Source organism: Labrus mixtus, chromosome 10 (assembly GCF_963584025.1).
Source record: "Labrus mixtus chromosome 10, fLabMix1.1, whole genome shotgun sequence".
Classification (NCBI taxonomy): domain Eukaryota; kingdom Metazoa; phylum Chordata; class Actinopteri; order Labriformes; family Labridae; genus Labrus; species Labrus mixtus.
In genome coordinates, this window is record NC_083621.1 from 20,032,661 (window position 1) to 20,057,976 (window position 25,316).

The following is a 25,316-nucleotide window of genomic DNA, read 5'->3' on the forward strand; positions in this document are numbered from 1 at the left end:
CTTCTAGAATCTGAGTTTTCCAAAAGGACTTGAACGCACCAAAATGGATCAAACAAGCTGCAGCAGAGAGAAACTAAAGGTGAGCGATGGATCAGTTATTGATTCTGATGAAGGGGACACACAGATCATGTGTGTATAAAGCGTGTGTGATTGTGTTGTGTGTCCAGACTGAATGTCAAACCCTGTTTCAGCTCTGACGCACACTCACACATGCACACTGCTGTCAGTGTGTGCGCAGCAGCACCACAGTGTGAAAAAGGCTAAAACGGTCTGTAAAGTGCAGCGTCCACACTGAAGTTAAACTCTGACACATTCCTCACTTCACCCATCTGTCTGCCTCACGGACACACAGAGAAAGGAGTTGATCCCTGTTACAAGTGCAACACCAAGGCCCGGATGTTCAAAAGCAATCCAGCAGGATCAGAACTGTCAAACAGGATCAAGTCTTGAAATAAGGTTGTTCATAATCAGTGTCATCTTTTGAATCACTTCTTAAAACTCACTTTTATGTGATTTCTCCTTTAAAGATCTATCCCTTCCTTTTATTCATTTTATTGCTTTTAACCTTTTTATCTTTCTCTTCTTTAAATGTTTTAGTCTTTATATGTATCCCTTCCTGTATTAATTTTACTGCTCTTAGTCTTTTTAAATTCCTACTCCGTTTATCGTTTAACTCTTCAGCTCTCTGTTGCTTTATTCATTTAACCAGTGTCCTGTTTATCCCTTCTTTATATCTTCAATCTGTGTTTACAGCCTGGGATGTGATGTCGCCCCACTCTCCCTCAATTTTAATTTTGTTCTCTCCTGGTTGATTTTAAACTAATTTTTCCTTCACTGTACTGAACTGCCTCTCCATACCTGCCTGTTGGATCTATATTATTCCTGTTATTTGCATTTTTACAATTTTGCCCTCTCTGTTGATCTCTGTTCTGTTGTTGTTTTGCTGTATTTGCTCTGTCTGTCACAGCACGTTGTAAACATTTGTTTTTAAAGGTGCTATATAAATAAAGATATTATAATAATTATTATTATAAGCAAATAAAGGATGACATTATCCGATAAGATCTGGGAATCTAATCCTGGTTCTTGTCCTGAAAAATCCTCCAGTTTGTGTCGTTTAACGTTTCGAGTAGGATTGAGATAACTTTGATCAAAAACTCATCCTGTTCCCAGCAGACGGCTGTCTTCAGACTGGATTACAGGACTGGTTTGATTAGGTGTCACCTCAGCTAATTCAGTCCCTGAATTTAGCCCATGTGCCAGAACAAAGCCAACAGTTTGTACTGCTGTAACATTTTGGAGAAGTAATCAGTCTTGATGTGCACTTCCGTGTAGTACCAGACCATCCAACAAGTCTGAGCTCAACTTTTACCACCAGCTCAATTATAACATTCTTTCATTTACATGTTGGAACTAACTAGCAGCTCTCTGTGTGTCTGTGAGAAGCATACAAGGCTCATTCTGTGTTTGTCATTACTAACAGAATCCATTTTTATTTATTTATTCTTTCACCTTTTAGTTTCTGATGTTCTTGAATGCAGCACGGTGTGACATCTGGCTGGGATTTAGATGATATCTAGATATTTATCACTGGCACATGAAGGCAGCAGGGGGAAAAAAATCCTCTCTTTAGTTGAAATCCAAAATTGAATCCTTTTTCTTTTAGGGATGAATGAATGTCTCTGAGCTTCTTCAGCTCCACATGGAGAAGGAGCTGGAGGAGGAGGAGTGAGGAAACTGACGGCTCAAATAAGAGAAACAGTTAATCTATCAGTGCTTATATGTTCCACTTCTCAGAGGTAATAGAAGCAGAAAGTGTTTCATCTGCTTCTGCTCAAAGTTAAAGGAGGCTACAGCTGTTTTCTCAGAAGTATCACAGTAAAGTTGACAATCAGGGAAATAACCGGCAAGAAAATCGAAAAATACTTCCAAAACTGTGGGAAAAATTATTCAAACTTAAAGAGCAACAACGCCCCTCGTCCAATCCTTAACTGGTCGTTAACTTCTCTATTTTAAACTGGCCTGTTCTTGCTTTTCCAGAATGTGCCTGAAGTGCTCACTATGATGAATGAGAAGGACTTTCGTACAGGTTCACACCTCTCCTTATGAAGAACCAGCAGCTGCCCTGTAATTACTCGTTTAGTGATGTCTGTGTCCCTGAATGCCTCATCGCCTGGACGATGACATCATCAGACATCCTGCAGGATGATTGCTAACAGTGTTTAATTGCAGCTTCAAATGTGTGTGTGTGATGACTGATTGTTTTTCCTTTAAATGTTTCTCTCTTTGCCAAATGTTTTACTGTTTTTGTTTTTGTTTTGTTGTGTTTAAGGATCCTTGACAACATGACAACAGAAACACAAATATCCAACAGGTACGTCTTTCTTCTTCTCTTGACACGGACCTGATGATTGATTAAGTTGTTATCCTTTTTCATTTTGTATTTTTTATTTGTCATTATTTCCCTCCTGTGATCTGACAGTGTTCACTCATTCTTGTTTATTTCACACTGTAAAAGAAACTTCAATCTTAGCCAAATTAAAAAATAAATCCCTTGTTGAGTGTCTTGAAATGCCATGCACTGACTCGAGTAGTGAATCACATTTCAAGACTCTCAACAACTACATGTTGCTTGCAGCATTGGCAGTCAGTAATCAGCTCAGGTCCTTTTGTATTTTCTATCTCTTAATAGGATGTTTATCTGGACTTGGCAGGTGAATGTGGCTTGCAATAAGTGCAATGAGATATTTTTGACAATACATTTTTGACTACTGTACACTCACAAACTAAAAAAAACTCACTGCTATAATTTATGTGCAAAAAACCTTTCCAATACCTAAATGCAATAACAATAACATGTCTAATCGTTTATTGTGCACTGTGTGTGCACTTTGTGTTCCTGCTTTGCTTTGCTTCCCCGCTGTGGAATCAATAAAGTTAAATCAGACAAATGCACCTCAGATTTCAGTTTTTTGCAGGGCAGTATTTCTCTTTTTACAGTCAGGGCTTCTGTCAGTTCCTTACTTTATTATCATATATTATTATTAAACATTATAATCCTCAGGGCAACAACAGGTTGTCAAACTGCTGTGTGCATCCTCACCACAAGGTGTCAATAAACCTCTCCTTTTACCTGACTTCATTAAAATGTTCTTCAGAGACGATTTTCTGTAAAATCACTCTGATATTATTATCATTATTATTATTATTATTATTATTGAAAGACACTTCATAATTCCCTCGTCTTCCTCCTCAAACCTTCAATCATTGGTTGCGTGTTGATAATGAGCGCTGTGTGAACACTTGGTCTGATCTCGTCTGTTGGGGGTCAGTGATGTCTCTCATTGGTTTGTGGGCGAATATTTGAAAGCCTTGCAATCCAAATTTTGGTTGTCACCATCTCCTTCTTTTCCAGAGTCAGAAGTGACGAGAAGTGTGCACATGTGGGAGGGGTCACTAAATGCTCAATTATACTTATATATGATAAAACTGTCATTCACTATTATTATGGTATCATTTTGGTATTTTGGTATATGGTGTACATTTTTGGTGACAATGTAGATGCTGATTCTGGATGAAACAGGTTTTAAACAAAATGTAGACATGCAGCAGACTCTGTGGTGTCTTTAAGGACAATCCAAACAGTAAACAAGACACTTTTCAGGTTGCCATAGTAGGGATTTGTCAATCCCAGGTAGCCCTGCCCTAACTCCTCCTCTGCTTTCTGGTCTATTTGACTCTAAACGGGACCATCATTTACAAAATGAACAAGACATGAAACTAGAGATTGAGATCAAAAAACCCCATTAGGAAAATGTTAACTGAGGGAATACATCAACCAAGTAGGAACATTTTTATCATAGACACTGCTTTGGACAACCAGTGGAGTCAGCCACTGCTGGACATCAGTAAGATCACAGATTACACAGTTTTTTTTTAGTGATGTGTTGTTACCCTGTTCTGGTACAGCTGTTGAGGTTGCTAGGCGACAGGGAAGGCACTTTGAAGCCAACAGGGTAAGGGCGAGTACAGCTGGTGACACAAACAGGTGTGAGAGGTCATCATAGGCTGGGTGCTTCAGAGGATGATACACCTGAAATGAGACCCAGCTAAAGTGGTTTTTCAACCTTCATAAGAATCCCTCCTCTGTTTGTTTTTGATGCATGTAGGTGATTAATAAGGAGCGCAGCAGCAAAGCACTGTAAGGCAGAGAAGTAAAATACTTTTAATGCTTGATTCAAAACATTTTTAAAGAAACATCAGACTTCTACAATCAACAAATCAAAATATCCTTTAGCCTACTGTAGATGCTGACTTGATAACGTTTTTATAGGCTATTTATAGGCCTATATTTAACCTCATCTTGAAGCCTTTTAACCAGAAAGTAAAAGTAAACATGTCTGTGAGACACAAATCGGCTGCTGCATTAAAAATGTAGACAATTTCTTTCTTTCTTTCAACTTGTCAAACTTTCTCTGAAGCTTAGAAAAAAAGTTTTATAGAACTGAAGGAGCTCTCTTCTTCTTTTCGGTGTCTAATGTCTCGCCCCTCCCCTCCCCTCTCCTCCCTCCACCTCCCCCCTCTGGTTTATAAATGAGTCCCTTCTGACTCCTGGAGGAACCGCGGGGCTGCATGCGGAGAGAGAAGGAGTAAGAAGAGGAAGAAGAAGTGCAAACTAGGAATAAAAGAAGCAAAAGTAGCTGTTGTCGAGCTGCAGCAGCGTTCCTAGTTTGAGTGAAGATGAAGGTCCTGGTCCTAGTACTGGGTCTTGCCCTGGTCCTGACGGTCTGTGTGGCCCGCTCTCCGTACCAGGCGGTCCTGCAGCACAGCCGGATCAGAGGCCGGATGCAGGGGTGAGTTTGATCCGAGCCGTGCAGTGTCAGTCCTGCAGAAGAACGCTCCCATGACACTTCATCAAACCTTATGATCGATTTCTGTCTGATTACAACTCAGATGTGATGAGTGACGAATCATTTATTTCTGCTGAGTCTCTGAATGTTCACTTTTGATTGTACTTATAAACATCCTAGAGAAACATTACCGGATTCTGTAATGAATTCTGCTGCTGGTTCTTCTTAGAAAAAAAAAAAAAAAGTAATACAACTTTTCACATTTAGTATTCAAGTGTAGCTCAGAGTCTGTAGAAATCTCTGCTCGGGTCAAAGAAGCAACGAGAAATCTTCTGGAATTGAAATAGTTTCAACATACAGTTATTATCTTGTGTCATAATAGTGATCGTGTTTCATTCTGCACACATAATTACTTTATGAAGATGTTGTTGCATGAAATATTTAGATGTTTTGAAAGTACTTTTGCAGCAGTTGCTGGTTGATACCAGAACAACAAAACGATAAATCCTAGACACACATTTGGTAATTTAGTTGTTTATGATTACCAAGAAATGCAAAAAAATAAAAAATAGATTGGCCAAAATGTTGGCAACATTTCGCCAACATATTTATAAAATGTAGACAGTGTGCAGGAGCTTTCTTGGATGAATTAATTCCTCTCTGAATTCACACCTGTCCTATATGTTGGTTTTTTAAAGCTTTGGTTATTTTTGATGCTACTGAAAATTAAATAAGAGAGATTTTATTGATTAAAAAAAATTGTGGCATCAAAAAAGTATCATAAATCTAAACCTGTCCATGTCGACTAACAGGCTGAACACATGTTGCTTTAATAATTTCTGACTGGTTTACGGTCTAAAATATAAATCTGTAAAATAATCCAACAGGAAGACGTTTCTCTGTGGGTGTCAGCTATGACTATTGAAGGTCTTTTTTCTGTGTTTTGAAATAAAAGAGCTCCTCAAAGATTCCACCTTAAAACCCATTAAATGTTTCCTTAAGTGACGTTAAGGTGGAGACTTTCACCTTCAGGGAAAACCTGAGAATCATGCAAACGTTTAGCAGCTTTAATGTGACCTTAGTTAAAGACCACACATGTTTTCTTCATCACATTAAACCTCTCATCATGTTCAGGAAGTTTACACTTTCTTTCTGACAGGGAGTCCATCGTTTTTAAACTTTCCACTTTCTTGTCAGAGTCAGCTAGGATGATTTTTTTTTTTTTTACTTTAGATGTGATGCTGCATGTGGGAGAGTTTTCTTTTTCTGCAGAATCCCAAGTTTTTATTTAATATAAAGAAGCCAATTTGTTTGACTTATTTCTACGTGTTACTGAAGGATCAGAAACCTTCAATGTTTTCAGTAATGTTCAGATAATTGTTGGTATAAAACGGTTCAATCTGAACTTTAACAGAGTTTGAAATGATCTCATATTCAGATATAAAGTTTCAATAACTTTACCCGAGGTGGATTGAATCAAACTGAACTTTAAGATCATGAGGTCATTAGAGACAGAATAAAGATTTTAAAAGTTGTCTTTTAGTTTCTGATTTGGCTGTTTTTAATCCTCCTGACTCTTCCCTCTGCGTCTCTTTTCTCTTTCCTCTTTCAGGCAAAATGTTTGTGCCATGCAGCAGATTAAAGGTGCCGACAAGAAATATTTCACCAACTGCAAACAGTGGTACCATCGCAAGATCTGCGGAAAACCCACGTGAGTCTGACTGAAAGAACTTATTTTAATATTCACTTTAAAACTGTTTTTATAATACAGAATACAGTAAGTACAAGATTTACGACTTTTAGATTGAAGTTTTCATTTCCTGAGTTTATTTGAGCGTCTGTGTTCCTGTGCTGGAAGACTTGTTTAGAGTCTGTCCAGTGTTCAGTGTGTGTGCAGTGTGACTCGAGTCGTGCCGGACGGAGAGAGAGTTTGTGTTTAGAGGACGGAGGAATGTCCCTCTCCGGAGGTGTCCCCTCGCCTCTTATATAACCGCAGAAGAAGAAAAATCAGCAGCAGAGAAATCTGCAGCAGAGTCATCAGCGTTAGTGTACCTGAAAACCTGCGACCTGGAGGTTCATTTAGAGGACACTCAAATATGCTCACCTCTGAAATCAGAAGTCCTTCCTCTTCTTGATTTTTAATCAGTCGGTGAGTGAGAAGTGACATATTTTCAACTGAGAGCCCTGTGAGCGCAGCGTTTTTTTAAGCTGAGGACACTTTGTTTTGTACAGTAATTAGGTTCTTACAGTATCTGTCGCAATGCTGCTCACCAGCTGGAACAGAGGAGAATAAAGACTTCAAACAGCAAACCCAGATGTAAACAGAGCAGGATTTTAACTTCAGGGAGTTGAGTTAATGTTGAAAGGAATGAAAACATTTCAACATTTCTGACCCGTGGACACACAGAGGGGAGTGTGTGTAGTAAAACGACGTGAACAGAAACTTTAAAGCTCCCTCTAGTGCTGCATTTAAGTGCTCAAGAGAAACTCTGAAACATTGATGATTTTCAGTATAATTACTGACTAAATGATCATTTCCCTTCCCTTTTACTCACCTTCAAATGTTTAAGGATGTGAAACTGAGCTTTTGAAATGAGCATGACATGACGGGAAACTGAATTTCATGTAAACAAAAAAGAAACAGAAATTGAAAACTATCTTGTGCTGGATCAACAACTATAGCTTACTGAAAGAAATGCAAACACAGAAAACAAACATGACACACATGTAACATGACGTCTCCTCGACTGAACTGCTGAGAGACTCTGACCTGCTGAGGTTTGATGGGACAGTCGTCAGTCCTGCAGATATTTGCTCATACTCAAAAAGTGTTGGACAGTTTAAAATGTCTGATGATGGAGCTACAAGAGAGTCAGGGGAATTCATCCTTAGGGGGACATGAACATCTAACCCACATCATCACCTATGAGTTGGTGACTTTGGTCATTCTGGATTACAGTGGAGGACGACCTGACAGCTCGAGGGACTAGTGGGAATCACCAACTCAGGAAGATTTCGGGGGCAGTCTGCCTGTAATTTTCTTTATTCAGACATTCAGGGAAAGATCAAATATTCTGATTTATTTTAATCATTTCTATGCATGCTGCTTTTTTTAAACAAAAACGTGCATCTCTCATTCTTTACCTGTGAAAATAAGATGTCCCGTCTTTGAGTTGATTGTTTAACACCGTTATCACCTTTATCATCAGAAGTTTTTGATTATTCTGCAAAAGATATCGACGTTTATAAGAGCTGTTCCTCAGTGAAGCCAACACAAGAACTCAGCTTTGTGCTGCTCTTCAGGTTCAACTGCAGGAAAATTAGATTAGTGTTTTTCTGTTTGTGACTGGCTGCAGCAAAGAGTGAGACCATTTGATTCAGACTGTGTGAAGGCTGCAGATACACACACACACATACACACACATACACACACGTACACACACATACACACACGTACACACACATACACACACATAAACACACAACATTAATGAGGCCCTGGCAGCAGTGGGCCAGCTGGGTTGCAGATCTCTCTCCGCATGAGCTGAACAGGATTAAAGCACAGACTGTTAGTGTGCGTGTGTGTGCGTGTGTGTGTGTGTGTGTGTGTGTGTGTGTGTGTGTGTGTGCGCGCGCGTGCATGCATGTGTTCGTGCTTGTTTGTGTGTGTGTTCCTCTTGTAAATGCACTAATCAGCTGAAATCTTCCTCTTTCAAGTCGTCGTCATTTTTGCAGCGAGAAGTTATATCCCGGAACTCTCTCTCTCTCTCTCTCCCTCTCTCTCTCTCTCTCTCTCTCTCTCTCTCTCTGTGTAAACACACCGCACTGTAAATCACACAGACACACACACACAACCTCCTCCCTTGTTTCCCTGCAGAGCCGTGAACATGATGAGGATGAGGGATGAAGGTCCCTGACATCCTGAAGATTTAAGAGTTTTAAATTCACTGAGAACAACAATAGCCGACAGTTTAACATTCAGAGCATACTGCAGAGATGTGTATTCAAGTTACTGAAGTATAAACCATAGCACTGTTCACACATGCACAGAACATGAACGTGCAGGAATCAGACACAGGAGAACATTGTTTGAGTACATTTACTTAAGAAAACACTTTACTTTAGGATAGATACTCTAAGACGTACGCAGATTTTTAATAATTTCATAGCGTCAAAAAGTATTCTGTCCCTGTTTCTACATTAAGAAATGTTTTGCATTCACATGTTTATTGTGTTTTTTGACACAATCTTAACGAGCACTTTTATCAGTGATTCTGGTTTGTTGAAGTTCACTTAGATTCAGTGAAGATGAAGCTTTCATAAATGACATTTAATTTAAAAAAAAACACATCTGACCTCAAAAGACCAAATTTAATCCTGATAACATTTTAGTAAATAAATGGAAAAACTTTTTTAGATTGAGCATTATTGGGTATTTCCCTCACTTCATACCACTGACTGAAACACACTGGTTTCTCTATGTACACAGACGTTTATTTATTTTACCTGAAGTGATCTATACGCCTCTTAAATGTTCATGTTCACAAGGTATTTCAGCCTGTGATGCTACAGAGACCTCATGTTTACATGGTTGATTGCTCCTGATTAGACAGAGCAACGGATCTTTCCAAAAACGAATTTATACAAAACAGACTATTGTTAGGCGTGGATGTTTGTTAAAGAATTGTAGTACAACCAGTTATGAAGAAGTTCATAATCTCAACAGAATCTGCTGAGAGACAGATCTGTTTTTGGTTTTAACACACAGTTCCCTTTTTCCCTTTTCCTGCCTTCATGTCTCAGACTGTTTGTACAGTTAAAGTGCATGAAAAGATGAAAAGTTTCATATTTGTGTGTATGCGTGTGTGTGTGTGTGTGTGTGTGTGTGTGTGTGTGTGTGTGTGTGTGTGTGTGTGTGTGTGTACAGGATGTTAAATGCAGCTTTAAACGTTGCTCAAAGTTCAGACGGAATTCTCACAAACAGATTCTTTCAGCGAATCAGGAAACTGGAAAAAAAAAGAGGAAGTGAGAGTTTCTGAGGACGTTTGTGAAGCAGTGAGAGGACACACACACACTTACACACACACATACACACACACACACACACACACACACACACACACACACACACACACACACAGTACGGTCTGTGGAAACACTCAGCTCTTATCTGACAGGTTAATTAGATTTACACTTGTGGTGGGGGGGTGTTTGAAGTCTGACTCTGTGTGTGTGTGTGTGTGTGTGTGTGTGTGTGTGTGTGTGTGTGTGTGTGTGTGTGTGTGTGTGTGTGTGTGTGAGTGTGTGTGTGTGTGTCCTCTGTTTGTGTGTCAGTGGGTCTCTGTGGAGGAGTATCAGCAGGTTAGAGGTCAACAGAAGGAAGACTCATAACTCCCTTCATAACTCAACAACCCTGACTACCCCCGACCTTCTCCCCCCTTCATCCCCTTACTCCCCCCTGCTGTGTTTACCCCTGAGTCCCCCCCCCCTCCTCCTCCTCTTCAGCTCAGCCCTCCACTCCTGAAAAACTGAACTGTCAGCAGAAAATCTCAGACATTTCATAACGCTGTTTGTGCGACTCAAAGCTGCAGTTTGGTTTCATACAGATGCCAACATGCTACTTTGTTCACATTCAATTTAACTTCAGACATCATCATCTTTATTGACGGACTCAGGAGTCTTTTAGAAATCAGATAAAACAAAACAAGATAGAAAACTGATGGAAAAGTTCTGAAAGACTTTACTACTTTTTAACGTTCTACAAGATTTGAAAGCATTATTGACTCGTCTCTTTGATTGACTTAAAGGCAGAAGCTGAACTCATTCTAAATTCAATTTTAAAAAACTTTATTATTCAAATTCTAGAATATTTGCTCCTTACTGGGTTTGATGATACCAGATTTTTTAACTTTGAGATGATTCTAGAAGAAATCAATCATTATTGAAACATGTTTTGATACCACTGCTGTTTTTGTTTGTTTTTCACTGAAGTAATGATGAGACAGGGATCTGATTTCTCATGGAAAAGTTAATAAAGGATTTTTTCCAATGCTCCACTTCTCCTCTCCTCCTCTCCACCTCCTCAGCCTCTCTCTTTTTTCCTCACTTTCTCCTCCTCCTTCACAGTTTCTCCCCCCTCTCCTCCTCAGTTCTCTCCTTTCTTCCTCTAACTTTCCTCGCCTCCTGCTCCTCCTCAGTTCTCTCCTTCTCATCATTCTCTCTCCCCCCTCTCCTCCTCAGTTCTCTCCTTCTCCTCAGTCTCTCTCCTCCTGCTCCTCCTCATTCTCTCCTTCTCCTCAGTCTCTCTCCTCCTGCTCCTCCTCATTCTCTCCTTCTCCTCAGTCTCTCTCCTCCTGCTCCTCCTCAGTTCTCTCCTTCTCCTCATTCTCTCTCCCCCCCTCTCCTCCTCAGTTCTCTCCTTCTCCTCATTCTCTCTCCCCCTCTCCTCCTCAGTTCTCTCCTTCTCCTCAGTCTCTCTCCTCCTGCTCCTCCTCAGTTCTCTCCTTCTCCTCATTCTCTCTCCCCCCTCTCCTCCTCAGTTCTCTCCTTCTCCTCCTTCTCTCTCCCCCCTCTCCTCCTCAGTCTCTCTCCTCCTGCTCCTCCTCAGTTCTCTCCTCCTCAGTCTCTCTCCTCCTGCTTCTCCTCAGTTCTCTCCTCCTCAGTCTCTCTCCTCCTGCTCCTCCTCAGTTCTCTCCTTCTCCTCAGTCTCTCTCCTCCTGCTTCTCCTCAGTCTCTCTCCTTCTCCTCATTCTCTCTCCCCCCTCTCCTCCTCAGTTCTCTCCTTCTCCTCATTCTCTCTCCCCCCTCTCCTCCTCAGTTCTCTCCTTCTCCTCAGTCTCTCTCCTCCTGCTCCTCCTCATTCTCTCCTTCTCCTCAGTCTCTCTCCCCCTCTCCTCCTCATTCTCTCTCCTCCTGCTCCTCCTCAGTTCTCTCCTTCTCCTCATTCTCTCTCCTCCTGCTTCTTCTCAGTTCTCTCCTTCTCCTCATTCTCTCTCCCCCCTCTCCTCCTCAGTTCTCTCCTTTTCTTCCTCTAACTCTCCTCTCCTCCTGCTCTTCCTCAGTCTCTCTCCTTCTCCTCATTCTCTCTCCTCCTGCTCTTCCTCAGTCTCTCTGCTACTCCTCCTTCTTCTTCTCCTCCTCTTCACCTTTTCTACCCACCTCCTCCTCCTCTCCTCCTCTCCCTCAGATTACTTCAACATCCTTAAATCTCAGTTTCAGACTTTAAACTCTTTCTCAGTTTATTTTGGAGCGTTTTCAGCTCTTACTGAATCAGAGACATTTTTTTTGCTCATATGGACAGAATGACACACGCCTGCACACTGAACCTGAACACCCGTTTCTCTTGGCGGGAAGTTTCCGGAACGTTTCCCTCGAGCGGCTCGACCCCGCCGCCTGAATTGCTGCGACCCCGCTCTGTTTATTTAGTCAGAGAAATCCACAGCGGCCATCTTTGTTTATGTGCAGACCAAACGGGAGTCAAGTTTCCATCTGGTTTGATAATCAGTCCCACATTAAAACACACACACACACACACACACACACACACACACACACACACACACACACACACACACACACAAAGATCTCCATCTGTTAATATTTTACTGCCTGTGATATCAGAGTTTCTCCACTTTATGTCTCCACAACATAAATTCAGTTTTATTAGAAGAAGAAACAAAAAGGCCTGAGGTGTGAGACGGATCAGACCAGGATCAGACTAAAGAGACAGAACAACTCAGACCTGAGACTCCTGTTACCTGAGACCATGGAACCTGAGACTAGAATGAGACTTCACTCATTATGTTTACATTATGTTATAAAGATCTGTTGAAGCACTGATGTCTTCTTATATTTGGTCATTAATGTATCTTGTGTTGACTCAGCAGTTTCTTTTCTGTATCTATTATATCTGCATGAATTTAAAGCTACTACTCACTGAGGTTGTGATGTTTTATTTTGAAGAGAACAGGAAGTTGAACCTGGTAAAGGTGTGGTGTTTTATCTGGCAGTGGGTGACTCAATCCCCCCCCCCCCCCCCCCCCCCCCAAAAAAATAAAATAAAAAGCGTCTGGCAGCAGATTTTTCTTCTCTCAGAGGAAATGAGCTTTATGAGCCCAGACGACTCACACAGTTTTATTATGGAAATCTCTACAGGAAGTCAGAAAGGGCTCTGATCGGTATGCATGCTTCATTTCAGCAAACACATGTGTGTGTGTCAGCACACATACACTTCTCAGCACAAACGCACAACTTCCAGCACACATCTGTGTCAGGCAAGCGGCAACCTCCAGTGTTAAAAAATGAAGCTAATACAGTTTGTTTTTTAAACTGCAGTTCCTCTTGTGTCCACTAGACACTGTCTTCTGCAGTGAGTCAATCCCCATACAGCCCCATGTTAAAATGTACAACTTTAACGCAGAAGTAAATATGTTTACAGGCTGGTTCATGAAAACTGTATGGGCGGAATTTATATATCACTCACCTGTTCCTATTATATTAATGAATTGTAGAGATTATTCATAAATTTGCACAATTAGGGGTGTGACCTCTTTGACCCACAGGTGGGTGTGTTGTAGCTTCACCTCTTTGTCTGTTTCTAGATTGATCAAATGACTGATAAAGTCTGCATTTCCATGGTGTGTTCACACGCATAGCATCAGCTGCTCAGAGTCCTCCTGAAACACTGACAGATTATTTGTATAGTTGTACTGACAAACGGTTTCTGCATAGTTCATTGTGGAGCTTGATAAATCATCAGAAAACAATAGTCACAAGTACAAAACTAACTGAAATTAAGATGTTTTGGGGTTTTTTTAAAGGCAGAGTTTCTTAACAGTAGATATTATTGACTGTAAGTAGAAACAGTTTGACCAATCAGGAGCTGAAGTGTGTGATTGTGCAGAAACATCATTGTTGAATATAACTTTGGTTCAAAACATGTAAATGTCTGCAGCCCCACTATTGACTCTGTGAGGATGTGTGCACCTTACATCTGGTAAAATGTGAATTTAAGCTGCGCTGAGTCCAGATCCAGACTTTGGTCAGAGCTGTGGGGACACATTTCTCTGGTGAATTAAACAACATTCACTGTTCATGTAAACACTCCATGTTTATGTCGTCATGGAAACAGTTGGAATGTACCTGCAGATTCCCACAGTCTGTTCATATTGTGCAGAATCACTTTTATTAGCATCATTACGCAGACAGGAATTTATGTGTCTGTCTGCTGCAGAAATATTAGTGAGCAGTTACGAGCTGCTCAGGTGGAAACAGAAGTTTTATAGACAGACGAGCGTTTTCCTCCTGAGGCTGAAATGTGCAGGACATGACGCTGTGAGAGTCTGCAGAGAGCCGGTCTGAGGAGGGTTTTGTTCTTTGCACATAGGAAGACCCAGGAGCTGAATAAGAGGAGGGGGGGGGGGGGGGTGTTGTGAAGAATTTCTGATGAGAGTTTGACAAAGTCAGGAACAGAAAATGACCCCTCATGTGTCCTCTCCTGCTGCAGGGTGATCACCTACGAGTGCTGTCCTGGTTATGAGAGGATTCCTGGAGAGAAGGGCTGTCCTGCTGGTACGACCTCTGACCCCATCAAAGAGTCTACACAACCGACACACAACGCATCTATTACTCTAGTACTGAGCCTGTCTGCATCATCTCAAGCAGAAACTGCAAATCACTGCATCAATAATATTGAAAACTGTTTTTGTAGAGTGAACATACTGATGGATGTGTTACAGCTCATGAATTAAATATAGAAGAGATTAAAAAAAAACAGAAAGAAGAGCTGAGAACTGTCCCACTGTGTCTGACCCTTCCCCTGCATACAGGCCTGTCACAGATGCATTGTGGGTGTTCTGCTCTAATAGTTTGTTGTTGATGAAGCTGTGCAGACAAACAGGAGGACCATTATGGTTTATTTTAGCTGTAGCAGACGGTGCTTTGTTTGTTGATTATGATTATTTGGTGTGTGTTTTTGTGTGCGTGTGTGTGCGTGTGCGTGTGTGTGTGTGTGTGTGTGTGTGTGTGTGTGTGTGTGTGTGTGTGTGTGTGTGCAGCATTGCCTCTGGTGAACATCTACAACACTCTGGGCGTGGTCGGAGCCACCACCACTCAGATGTACTCTGAACGGGCCAAACTGAAGGAGGAGATTGAAGGTCCAGGGAGCTTCACCTTCTTCGCCCCGAGCAATGAGGCCTGGGCTGCCCTGCCCACGGTCAGAACGACCACACACACACACACACACACACACACACACACACACACAAACTCTCTAAACCTCCTACTAAAACTCTCTCTGGTGTTTTGTTGTTGTTGTTGTTGTTGTGGTTGTTGTGTTGCAGGAGATCCTGGATGCTTTGGTGAGCAATGTGAACATTGAGTTGCTGAACGCTCTTCATTACCACATGGTGAACAACCGGCTGACATCCGAGGAGCTCAAACACGGATCGACCTTCGCCTCCATGTACCAGGACTTCCATGTCCACATCCACCACTACCCCAACGGGGTCAGTAACACAATATATACACACTGTAACACACTACAACACACATTAACACAATCATTTCTTACCTTACTTACTTTGTCTATTTATGTTTTATATTTATATTTAATTTTATTTGTATTAATATTATTGGGTTTTTTTATCCTTTAACCACTTGTTTCTATTTCTTTTACTGTTCTTACCTTCTTATTGCTGTTATCTTTTGATTTGCTTTTAGCTCTTTTAGTTTCTTACATCTTTTTAAATCTTTGGGTCCTCTCGGTCTCAGCTCGTGTTGTTGGGTTCTTGTGTTGCCTGGGTTCTTATGATGGTTCTTGTGATGGTCGGGTTATATATGTCTGTTGGGTATCGTGCACTTTGGGTTCTTTTCTGTTGAATTGTATTTAATTATTTTTAGTATTTTGCATTTGTTATGTTCTTGCTGTTGTTTATGTTCTTCTGTGTTTGGTTTAGTTTCTTCTTGTTTTTGCTGTCAAAGCACTTTGTAAACCTGTGTTTTTAAAAGGTTATTATTATTATTATAACACACTGTAACACACTTTAAAACACTGAAACACACACACGTTGTAAAACACTGCACATCCACCACAACCGTCACAGGATCAGTAACACAATATAGTAACACACTAGTGAGTACTGTTACACTCTACATTTCAGGGTCACAGACACATACTATGGACAATTTCAAAACTGCAAGAAAGTGGAACAACATATTTAACATGCACTACTTTTGCAACACACTGACAAACACTATAACACACTAAAAAAATCACCAACTCAATTAGGCCCATGTCATAAAATTTGCAAACTGTAACACACTGTAACAAATAAACTGCTACATGCTGTGACACACTGTACCGAACACTTTGTGTGAGCTGATGGTTCACAGATTGTCTCTCCTCTCCTCAGATCGTGACGGTTAACTGCGCTCGTCTGATCAAAACTGACCAACACGCCACCAATGGCATCGTGCACGTGGTGGACCGCGTCATCACCGCCATTTCCAACAACGTGAACACGCTCATCGACGTCGACGATGACCTGGAGACACTGCGAGTGAGTAAACAAACCCGTCAATCAATTTGCCCCCTCCGCAGCCTGCAGATGATAACCTGCAGAAACTCACTTCCTGGTCTATTGTTCTGGTTAGACAGCGATGGCGGCTGCGGGTCTAACCGCCATGTTGGAGAACGAGGGTCAGTACACCGTCTTCGCTCCCACCAACGAGGCCTTTGAGAAGATTCCTCAGGAGACCCTGACCAGGATCCTGGGAGACCCCATAGCTCTGAGAGGTGACTAGCAGGAGGGCTGCCCTGACTCTGTTTATTTCTGTTATTTAATCTGATGACATGACTCTGATTCTCCTCCTGTCCTCTCTCCGCTCCTCTCAGACCTGCTGAACTACCACATCCTGAAGACCATTCAGTGTGCCGAGTCCATCGTGACGGGGACTCCCATGGAGACTCTGCAGGGGACCACGCTGGAGGTCGGCTGTGACGGAGACCAGATGACCCTGAACGGGAAGGCCGTCATCACCAAGAAAGACCAGCTGGGAACAAACGGAGTCGTCCACTACATCAGCGAGCTGCTCATCCCTGACTCAGGTAATAATACTTATACTATTATATACTATTAAAATAAAGGTCATCCACTACATCAACAAGCTGCTCATCCCCGACTGAAATAAACTAGACACCTTCAAATGAGTATGCAGTCATTACACTACACACACTCTCTTTCTCATTACACCACCTCTACTGCATTCAAACACAAAGTACCTTTTTAAAAATACAAACCTAAAAATGTAACCGTCAACGATAGTAATCGTAGTGGTAGCAGTGTGAAAGTATTTACCGGTCCTATTTTTGTGTTTAACTGTTTTTTTTGCAGCTAAGGTTCTGCTGGAGCTGGCTGAAGGTTCCTCCGTTGCCACGGCAACCAAGCTGTTTGTCGAGGCAGGCCTGAGCCCCCAATTGACGGGCTCCGAGGCTCTAACCCTGCTGGCTCCTCTGGACGAAGCCTTCAAAGGTAAACAGACTCCTCCCCCCCCCCGACCTGCTGCAAATCTTTTGACATTTTTGATTTTAAAAAAAATCATCAAAATTATTCATATTTTGTCATAATGACAAATTAATTGATTAATTGTTGCAGATAAGCTTAGATACTTTATTGTCATTGTTTGCAGGCGACATAATCTGCAGTTATTCACCTGTAGTACAAACCTGTGTGTGTGTGTGTGTGTGTGTGTGTGTGTGTGTGTGTGTGTGTGTGTGTGTGTGTGTGTGTGTGTGTGTAACAGGCAGCGTGTCCATGACTCCCAGCATGAGGCTGCTGATGACCAATCACATCCTGAAGGAGCAGCTGTCGTCTAAAGCGCTGTATCATGGTCAGGAGCTGGAGACGCTCGGAGGACTCAAGTTGAGAGTGTTCGTCTACAGAAACGTGAGGATACTTATTTGTTCTTTATTTTCCCTCTAAGCTGAACAAACATCAGGCTCATTAGTCACTCAAACTGCTCTCTGAATCTCAGCTCAGAGATGATTAGGTCGTCTGCAGCGGATTTGGTTTCAGCGTCTAATTTTGGTTTTCATTATTTTTCGTGTGTGTTTTGAAGCTGTTTGGTCGTGGTTTCCCGACAAATGAAACCAGCTTTAGTTGTATAATGAGACAGTGATTTCTGCTTCCTGGAATAAAAACACTTTAGTGGTCTGTAACTTGAGATATTTTCCCACAGACTATCAGACTGTCTCCACGTTATTAAAGTCTGATGTGTTTCTGTCAGTTCGTTAAAGCAGCTGCTTGTGTGCTGTGTGAGAACAAATCAATTACTGTGTCTTGTCTGTTACCAGGCAGACAAGGAGGATGGTCCGTCCTCATTGGTCATGAATGTGGTCTCTGCCTACTCAGTGGGGATTCCATGAGGTCAACGAGTTTGTGTCTGTTTGTCATGAATAACTTTAACAGTCTCAGTTTGAGGATAAATCTGTGAATCACATCTGAGAGTTTAAAGAGGAAACAAACTTTATTTAATTAAGAAGTATTTTTTTTAATGAAAGCGTGACAGCATGAGATGTGGTGACTGAATGACTGAGAGGATCATTACTGCGACCGCATGATGTCATCAGATGATGTCATCCGATGGTCGGAGTGAGAGATGGCTGCAGAGACGAGCAGGAGAGTTAAAGTCGTGTTAGATTTACTGAAAATATTAACATAGCATGAATCAAAAACCAACGCCAGTACAAGCTGACATGAACGTTTGACCCCCGGTGTGTGTGTCCACTGCTGGAGCTAACACATGTTTGACCTTAAAGGGATGACGCCAAGCTAATCAGGATATTTCCATAACAACGAAGGTAAGCAAACATGCGGAGGAACTTATAAAGCTGAACTTACAGGTTTCAAAGAACGTTCTCACTTCAGCTCCTGTCGACTTCATCCTAGCAGGAAAGAGTCAGGGTGAAAAAGATTCAGCTGTTCTCATTCACACATGCAGCTCATGAAGGTTTGGTGCACTACTGGTCTTCCTCTGTCCCCCCCCTGTGGCTCCACATGTTTCAGGTCCTGGACCCGGACTTGTGGGTGGTTCATATTTCTGCTCAGTGATGAACTCTGCAGACCACAAGAAGCTTCCTGCTTCCCACGGCTGCTAAATCTTTCCAGACTGTGTGTGTGTGTGTGTGTGTGTGTGTGTGTGTGTGTGTGTGTGTGTGTGTGTGTCACATCATGATGTCGTTCTGATGATCTCTTTGTTCCGTCTCTCATGACTTCATGTTTTCCATTAAAGCTGAATGCTAAGCAGACGAGCAGACACACACTGATTCTTTGTTTCTGAATTTACTCAAAGAAACTAAAAGTTCAATTTTTTTTTTCTTCATCATCCCACCAGAAAAATATCACTCCTGTTTCACATCTCACTGAAAAGAAAACACTTTCAATGGAGTTCAGATGTAGAGAATACTGACAGAAACACTTCCTTTGAAAGGCAGAGACCTCGAACAGAACCAGAGTCATTGGACAAATGTGTCTCCCGTGGGAGCTGAAGGACAGATCAGTCGATCACAGAGTTGTGATGAGTTGTAATTGGCTCAGAAATGACAGTTTTAATGTGTTGGTTCAGCTGTCTGGGAGACTTCAGCGTCTGTGTCTGTGACATATGTAGTTCTGAGTGGAGGACGTTACGTTTAATGACCCGTTTGTCTTCTCGACCTGATGGCTGATGGTCCTCCTCTCTCTCTCTCTGTATCCTCTCCGGTCTCATGGTTTTTCTTCCCTCTGTGTGTTTGTAGAACCTGTGCATCGAGAACGCCTGCATCGCCGCTCACGATAAGACGGGCCGGTACGCCACCTTGTTCACCGTGGACAAAGTCCTCACCCCCCCGATGGGGACGGTGATGGACGTGCTGAAGGCCGATGACCGCTTCAGGTGAGTTCATGTCGGCCTGACTGAATACTTCCTGCTGAACTCTGAAGAACATGTGAGTGAAGAGTTTCTAACCGAGGCGTCCTGCAGACTGCGAGAGAATCAAACAGAAACGGATGAGTCAGCATGTTTAGGACCTACAGAAGGTTTTGGGATTAGTGATGAGCACTCGGAGAGTTCAGCTGTGATGGATTAAACAGACTCCAACACTACCTCCTCCTCGTCCCACTAACGGCTCTCAGAGTGATGATCAAGCTTCCAGCTGTGATTTAGGTGGGGTGGAGGTACTTTATAATGAAGGTTTACTTGTGCTGCTGTTTAGTTCTTTGAAATAGTTGTAGCGTAGAAATATCTCCCACTGTCGCTCTGTCATTCTGTGGAAACTCTGATGGATGGAAACTGATGCAGGAGTGGTTGGTGAAGGCTGTCAGCCGAGGGAGGAAATTCAAGTTTAATAAATGAAGTGTTAGGTCTAAAGAGTCCAAGGTGACGTCTTCAGATGTTCCAACAACAGTAAGAAAAACCCCAAAATATTCAGTCCACCGTGGAATAATCTGAGACAAGCAAACGTTTAACTGCAGCGACTAAATATCTTATTTTTGATTAATTAATAAATTCATTCATCTCATAGAGACAGCATATGAAATCTGAATTTCTTGCTTTGGAAGCAGATCTTTTTATCTAACTGTGAATGTTTAGAGTTCGAGACAGCATCCATGAATTTTATGGAGTGAAATTCAAAGTGTGTGTATTGTAACAGTTACCAACACAAACAGGATGGATCGTATTATTCTTTAAATGCTGGGTGTATTTATCGATGAAGTTTTCCTCTCAGAGATGTAAGAGTCAAACCGTCCTCCTCTGGTTTCAGCGTCCTGGTCGGAGCCATCCAGACCGCGGGGATGACCGAGCTGCTGAACCAGCAGGGGGAGCTCACCTTCTTCGCTCCAACCAACGCCGCCTTCAGCGCCATGTCTCAGCCTGAACGCAACAAGCTGATGCGTGAGTTTATGTGTGAATTTTTAAATGTTTGATAATTACACCGTTTTTGAGACGTGTTTTTTAGAACGATGCAATCTCTGTCATTTCAATGATCGATAGTATCAAAAAGTACCAAACCTTTAAAAAGACGACGTCTGTAAGGTCAGGTGTGTGGGAGAGGGATGAATCTGGATGAGTCTACACTGAACATAAACACTGGCATGGCATCTTTGCAATTTAGACAGTGTGCAGGAACCTGCTGCAATTTTTCTCTCAACAAGAAATGACCTAATGTTGGGTTCTCAGGACTTCTGTTTTTGTTGCCATGGTATCAAAACAGGTATCAATATCATCTGCTTATCATTAGAATCATATCCCAAATATTTAAAATTCTGGTACGATGAAAACCCTTCAGAGTGAAACTAATGTGTATGGATTCACAGCTGGAGGGTTTGAAGAACAATTTAAGACTTTTATTTTTCTCTTCAGGCAGATGTGTGTGTGTGTGTGTGTGTGTGTGTATGTGTGTGTGTGTGTGTGTGTGTGTGTGTGTGTGTGTGTGTGTGTGTGTGTGTGTGTGTGTGTGTGTGTGTGTGTGTGTGTCTCCCGCAGCACCTTGTTTGGTCTGACCTCTCGGAAACATTTTGTTTATGTGACTCAGACTGAATGATTTAATCAGGTTTATTTAAAGAGTGTGCACAGGGATAATAAAAACAGGCACAGAGGTCAACCACATTTTAAATAATAAACTGAAATTACTCAGATCAATTTTTTGAACAGTATTGTATTGTTAATTCCATTTATGTCATAGACTATTTATTAGAAATAGGGGGCGTGACCTCAGTGACATCACCCATTGGTTTGTGGACCTGAGCTTTGAAGCATCAAGTTTGACAAGTTGGTCGCTGCCATGTTTTTTGTTTTGTTTTGGGACCAAGAAGTGACCATATTTGGTCAAGTGGGAGAACCCTTACTCCTCTCCAGCTTCACCCACTTGACTTAAATATGTTCACTTCCTTGGACAATATGTTCTTACTGAAAACATAAACAGAGCTTCTTTCAGTACAGCTGAAACCCTGAGCAACATTTTTTCAGTTCACCATGGTAACACCTTGTCAGTCACAGGTAGCCCCGCCCTAACTCCGCCCCTGCTTTTTGGTCTCTGTGACTCTGAATGGGATCGTCTCTGTCTCCTAGGTAACCGTCAGGAGCTGTCAGCTCTGCTCAGGTATCACCTGGGGGAGGGCATGCTGGTCAGTGGGGGAGTCAGCTCTCACACCAGACAGAAACCTCTGCAGGGAGAGAGACTGGAGCTGGGCGTGGTCAGTCCTCACAGACACACACACACACACACACACACGCACACACACACCTCTTTTTAAATAACTTTATTTAAACACCTGATTACTAACCTGCCCTGTCTGTGTTTCAGAGGAACTACACCGTATATGTCAACAGGGTCCCCGTTGTTGACGCAGATCTGATGGCGACTAACGGAGTCGTCCACGCCGTCAACAGTATCATCAAACCTCTGCGTGAGTCACAGCGCCACATCCTGCTGCCTCCTGAGCGCTATAGCTGTATAAATCTAACATTTAGATATTTATATTATTTATGATTTATTTATTTCAACTTCCAAAGGTTGAAGTGCATGCTCTCTGCAGAACTCTGACTGAATGTGTGTGTGCTTTTGTTTGTGCGTTTGTGCGTATGCAGCTCCTAAGGTGGAGCGAGAACAGGCTGACGGACCTGCAACTCCACTCAGAACAGCTGCTTCCTCCAGGGTGAGAACACACACACACACACACACACACACACACACACACACACACACATTTAAAAATTACAATAATCTAAGTGCTTTTATTTCTGTTTTTTAATGAATTTTCCCTTCTTTGGTCTCTCAGGCCGACTCAAAGGGCTTCAGGAATGGTGAGTTTGTCATAGTTTTTAAATATTTTATTGTGTTTTTTTAAATAGCAGATATCGTCTCGACCTGCTCTCTGTGTGTAGTGTACATAGTTTGTTATGAATGCAAACCTTTAAGAATCAAAGCTGGCAGACTGTTAGGTTTCTAACGATTGTTTGTGGGTGTGGGTTTTTTTTTTTTTCCAGACGATCTTTTCCAGAAGGTGGTCCGGAGTCGCTCCAGCAGGACGATGAACAAAAGTCAGTAAATCTACAGAGAAGAAAAAGTCGCACAGAACATCTGAGGAAACCAAAGAACACAGCATGTGCTCATCACAAAGTGTCAAAGGTCACAAGATGACTAACAATCCCCCTGAAATCCTCCAACACTGCCGACTTCTGTTCAGTGTTTGATGAACATTTTCATTCTGAAACTTCAAATGTAAACTCATCAGTGATTCATGGAGGCGCTCAGGCTCATGCAGGCTGCTCTGACCTGCTGATTGGTGTGTGATTAAAAAAAAAAACTTGAACCTCAGTGGAATACACAGTTCATGATCATAGTCTAAAGTTCATTCATATAAAACACAAGTATCCATTTGTTACACTGACAAACATGTTTATTACTGCAGGAAACAAATTCATTTGTGTCTTTAACTGCTTTTTTTTTTTTTACTCAAAACAAACATTTAGCATCTCTGGGGGTTGTTGAAATGCATTCTGGGAAATGTAGTAAAATTTGTATTCATCAGGTGATTCAGTCTTGGAGGATCTGAGGAGGATTGTTTAGTTTGTGGAGAAATGAGAAAAAAACTTTTTATATTTTTACTGTTTTTGTGTACTGTAAAGAAACATTAGTTTTGACTAAATGTCACCTTCTGAAGTTTGAACTTTTTCTCATGTAAAACTTTTGTAAAGTGTGTTGTTGTTGCTTGTGTACTCTTGATTGTTGTGTTCCTGCAGCATGTCGCAGGACTGAGCTCCAAACCAACAAAGTAGAACCTGAGCTGACGTTTTTTTTTTTTAGGATTTTTGTAAAAAAAATAAAGCAGAACATGAGCTCTGAAATGTGAACGAGTCAGTGTGTGTGTGTGTGTGTGTGTGTGTGTGTGTGTGTGTGTCCACATAAAGGCCAAGGGGTTCAGCCTGGGTTCACATCTCTCTCTTTCTTTTGGTTTTGTAAAAAGGCTGCAGAGCGTCCACGCGTCACAGCCGTCATGCCTACTTAAATCATGTGTGATCCGTGCACGTTTCCTGCACGTGCACGTTTCCTGAGTGTGCACACTCCCTCAGCACGATCGAGGAGGATCAGAGTTATGAAATATTAATGTGGTCCAGGTGAGACCAACAGCAGAGCAGTCCAACAGAAACACAGATTCACTTTACAGAGTTTTAATGTCAGGCAGTGAACGCCTCACAAAGGGAACCTTCAGTGTTCTCTGGAGGGAAAAATAAATCCCCCCCCCCTCCCCTCCCTCCCTCCCTCCAACACACACACACTCAAGGTTCATTCACAGTCACACACAGGCAGACATTGAAGTAAAACGTTTTATTAGAAATCCATGCAGCAGATTTCTGTTCCAACTCTCGTTAACGATGTGTGAAAGTGTTTCTGGCTTCATCGTGACTAAAAACAGAGGAGAGGAGTTTAAACTCGAAACAGACCTGTAGAACAAAACAACATGTCAGGAAGAAATGAAGCAAACACAACGAAGCATGAAAATAAAATCAGTGTGTACACAGCATCACTTTTTTTGTTTTCTGCTTCTGTTCCTCCATCAGTCCGCTGGAGTTCTACAGATGAAGGTGTTACAGTAAAAACTGAGCAGCTTATGAAACGTGATGCACACGAGTCAGTTTTGATCATCTGTTTCATTTTTTACAATGCTTTGACGTCTCAGAGAAAGATCATCATTTCACAGCATATCTCACACACAAGTCGAGGCAACTTTATTTATACAGCACATTTCATACGACAGGCGTAGACTCAATGTGCTTCAAGCAGAAAAATAAAAGGCAAAGAACACATACTGTAATGATAATCATGCAAAACCATGCAAGACAAATACAGTACTTTAGATACAGAACATGAGATCAAAGATAAAATACTACAATATTACAACAACAAAAAATGTAAAAAAATAGTAGTAGTAGTTGGCCCATTAATCACTTAATTAAAACCTAACAAAGAGCTTGTGAGAAAAGACTTCTTAAAACAGGAATGATATGTTCAGACCTTTTGGTTTGTGTTCAAATTTTTTACTGCAGAATTCTGAATGAGCTGGAGTTTATTTGTGTGTGTAACGACTAGAAATAAAGCATGAACTAGGTATTTAGAATCTGACTGTTGACAGGAAGTCTCTTACTGTGGATATATTTTGGAGGGGATAAAAACGTTGGTGTAATAAAACAAACTTCTGAAAGAAAAGAAGAGTTTAAGACAGGAGGTCAGAACACAAACTATCTCTATTTAAGAGAAAGATTAACAACACATGGGTTTAAGATCAATCAGAACTTTGGACATTCAAACATATACTGTATATACATAGTCAACAAGTTGGGATGCAGGATCTGTTATCACTCAAAACATGGTGTAAAAAGGAGTTATTGACAAGTCATTCTTTTAAGTAAGAGGTGCAAACTGTGCCTCCT

General features: G+C 41.6%; 2 protein-coding genes across 2 annotated transcripts in view; one reads left to right on the forward strand and one right to left on the reverse strand.

The window, feature by feature from the left end:
• noa1 (nitric oxide associated 1) overlaps nucleotides 1-25,316 on the reverse strand; it is a 111,437-nt gene that overhangs the window by 30,105 nt on the left and 56,016 nt on the right. The gene's annotated exons all lie outside the window — the stretch shown is intronic.
• Nucleotides 4,613-23,732, forward strand: tgfbi (transforming growth factor, beta-induced). Its single transcript, XM_061048634.1, has 17 exons — nucleotides 4,613-4,853; nucleotides 6,463-6,561; nucleotides 14,356-14,420; nucleotides 14,906-15,063; nucleotides 15,191-15,355; nucleotides 16,262-16,408; nucleotides 16,503-16,644; nucleotides 16,744-16,956; nucleotides 17,243-17,380; nucleotides 17,652-17,794; nucleotides 19,642-19,778; nucleotides 20,647-20,777; nucleotides 21,954-22,078; nucleotides 22,189-22,291; nucleotides 22,473-22,540; nucleotides 22,664-22,688; nucleotides 22,872-23,732. Exons 1-17 carry the CDS (start codon nucleotides 4,741-4,743, stop codon nucleotides 22,931-22,933), a joined length of 2,034 nt encoding a protein of 677 aa, XP_060904617.1. The 5' UTR covers nucleotides 4,613-4,740; the 3' UTR covers nucleotides 22,934-23,732.

Coding starts and splice junctions, on each gene's coding strand:
- tgfbi (XM_061048634.1), top strand. CDS start 4,741: ATGAAGGTCCTGGTCCTAGTACTGGGTCTTGCCCTGGTCCTGACGGTC. Junction 14,421..14,905: donor AGAGAAGGGCTGTCCTGCTG/GTACGACCTCTG, acceptor GTGTGTGTGCAG/CATTGCCTCTGGTGAACATC. Junction 20,778..21,953: donor TGAACGCAACAAGCTGATGC/GTGAGTTTATGT, acceptor TCTGTCTCCTAG/GTAACCGTCAGGAGCTGTCA.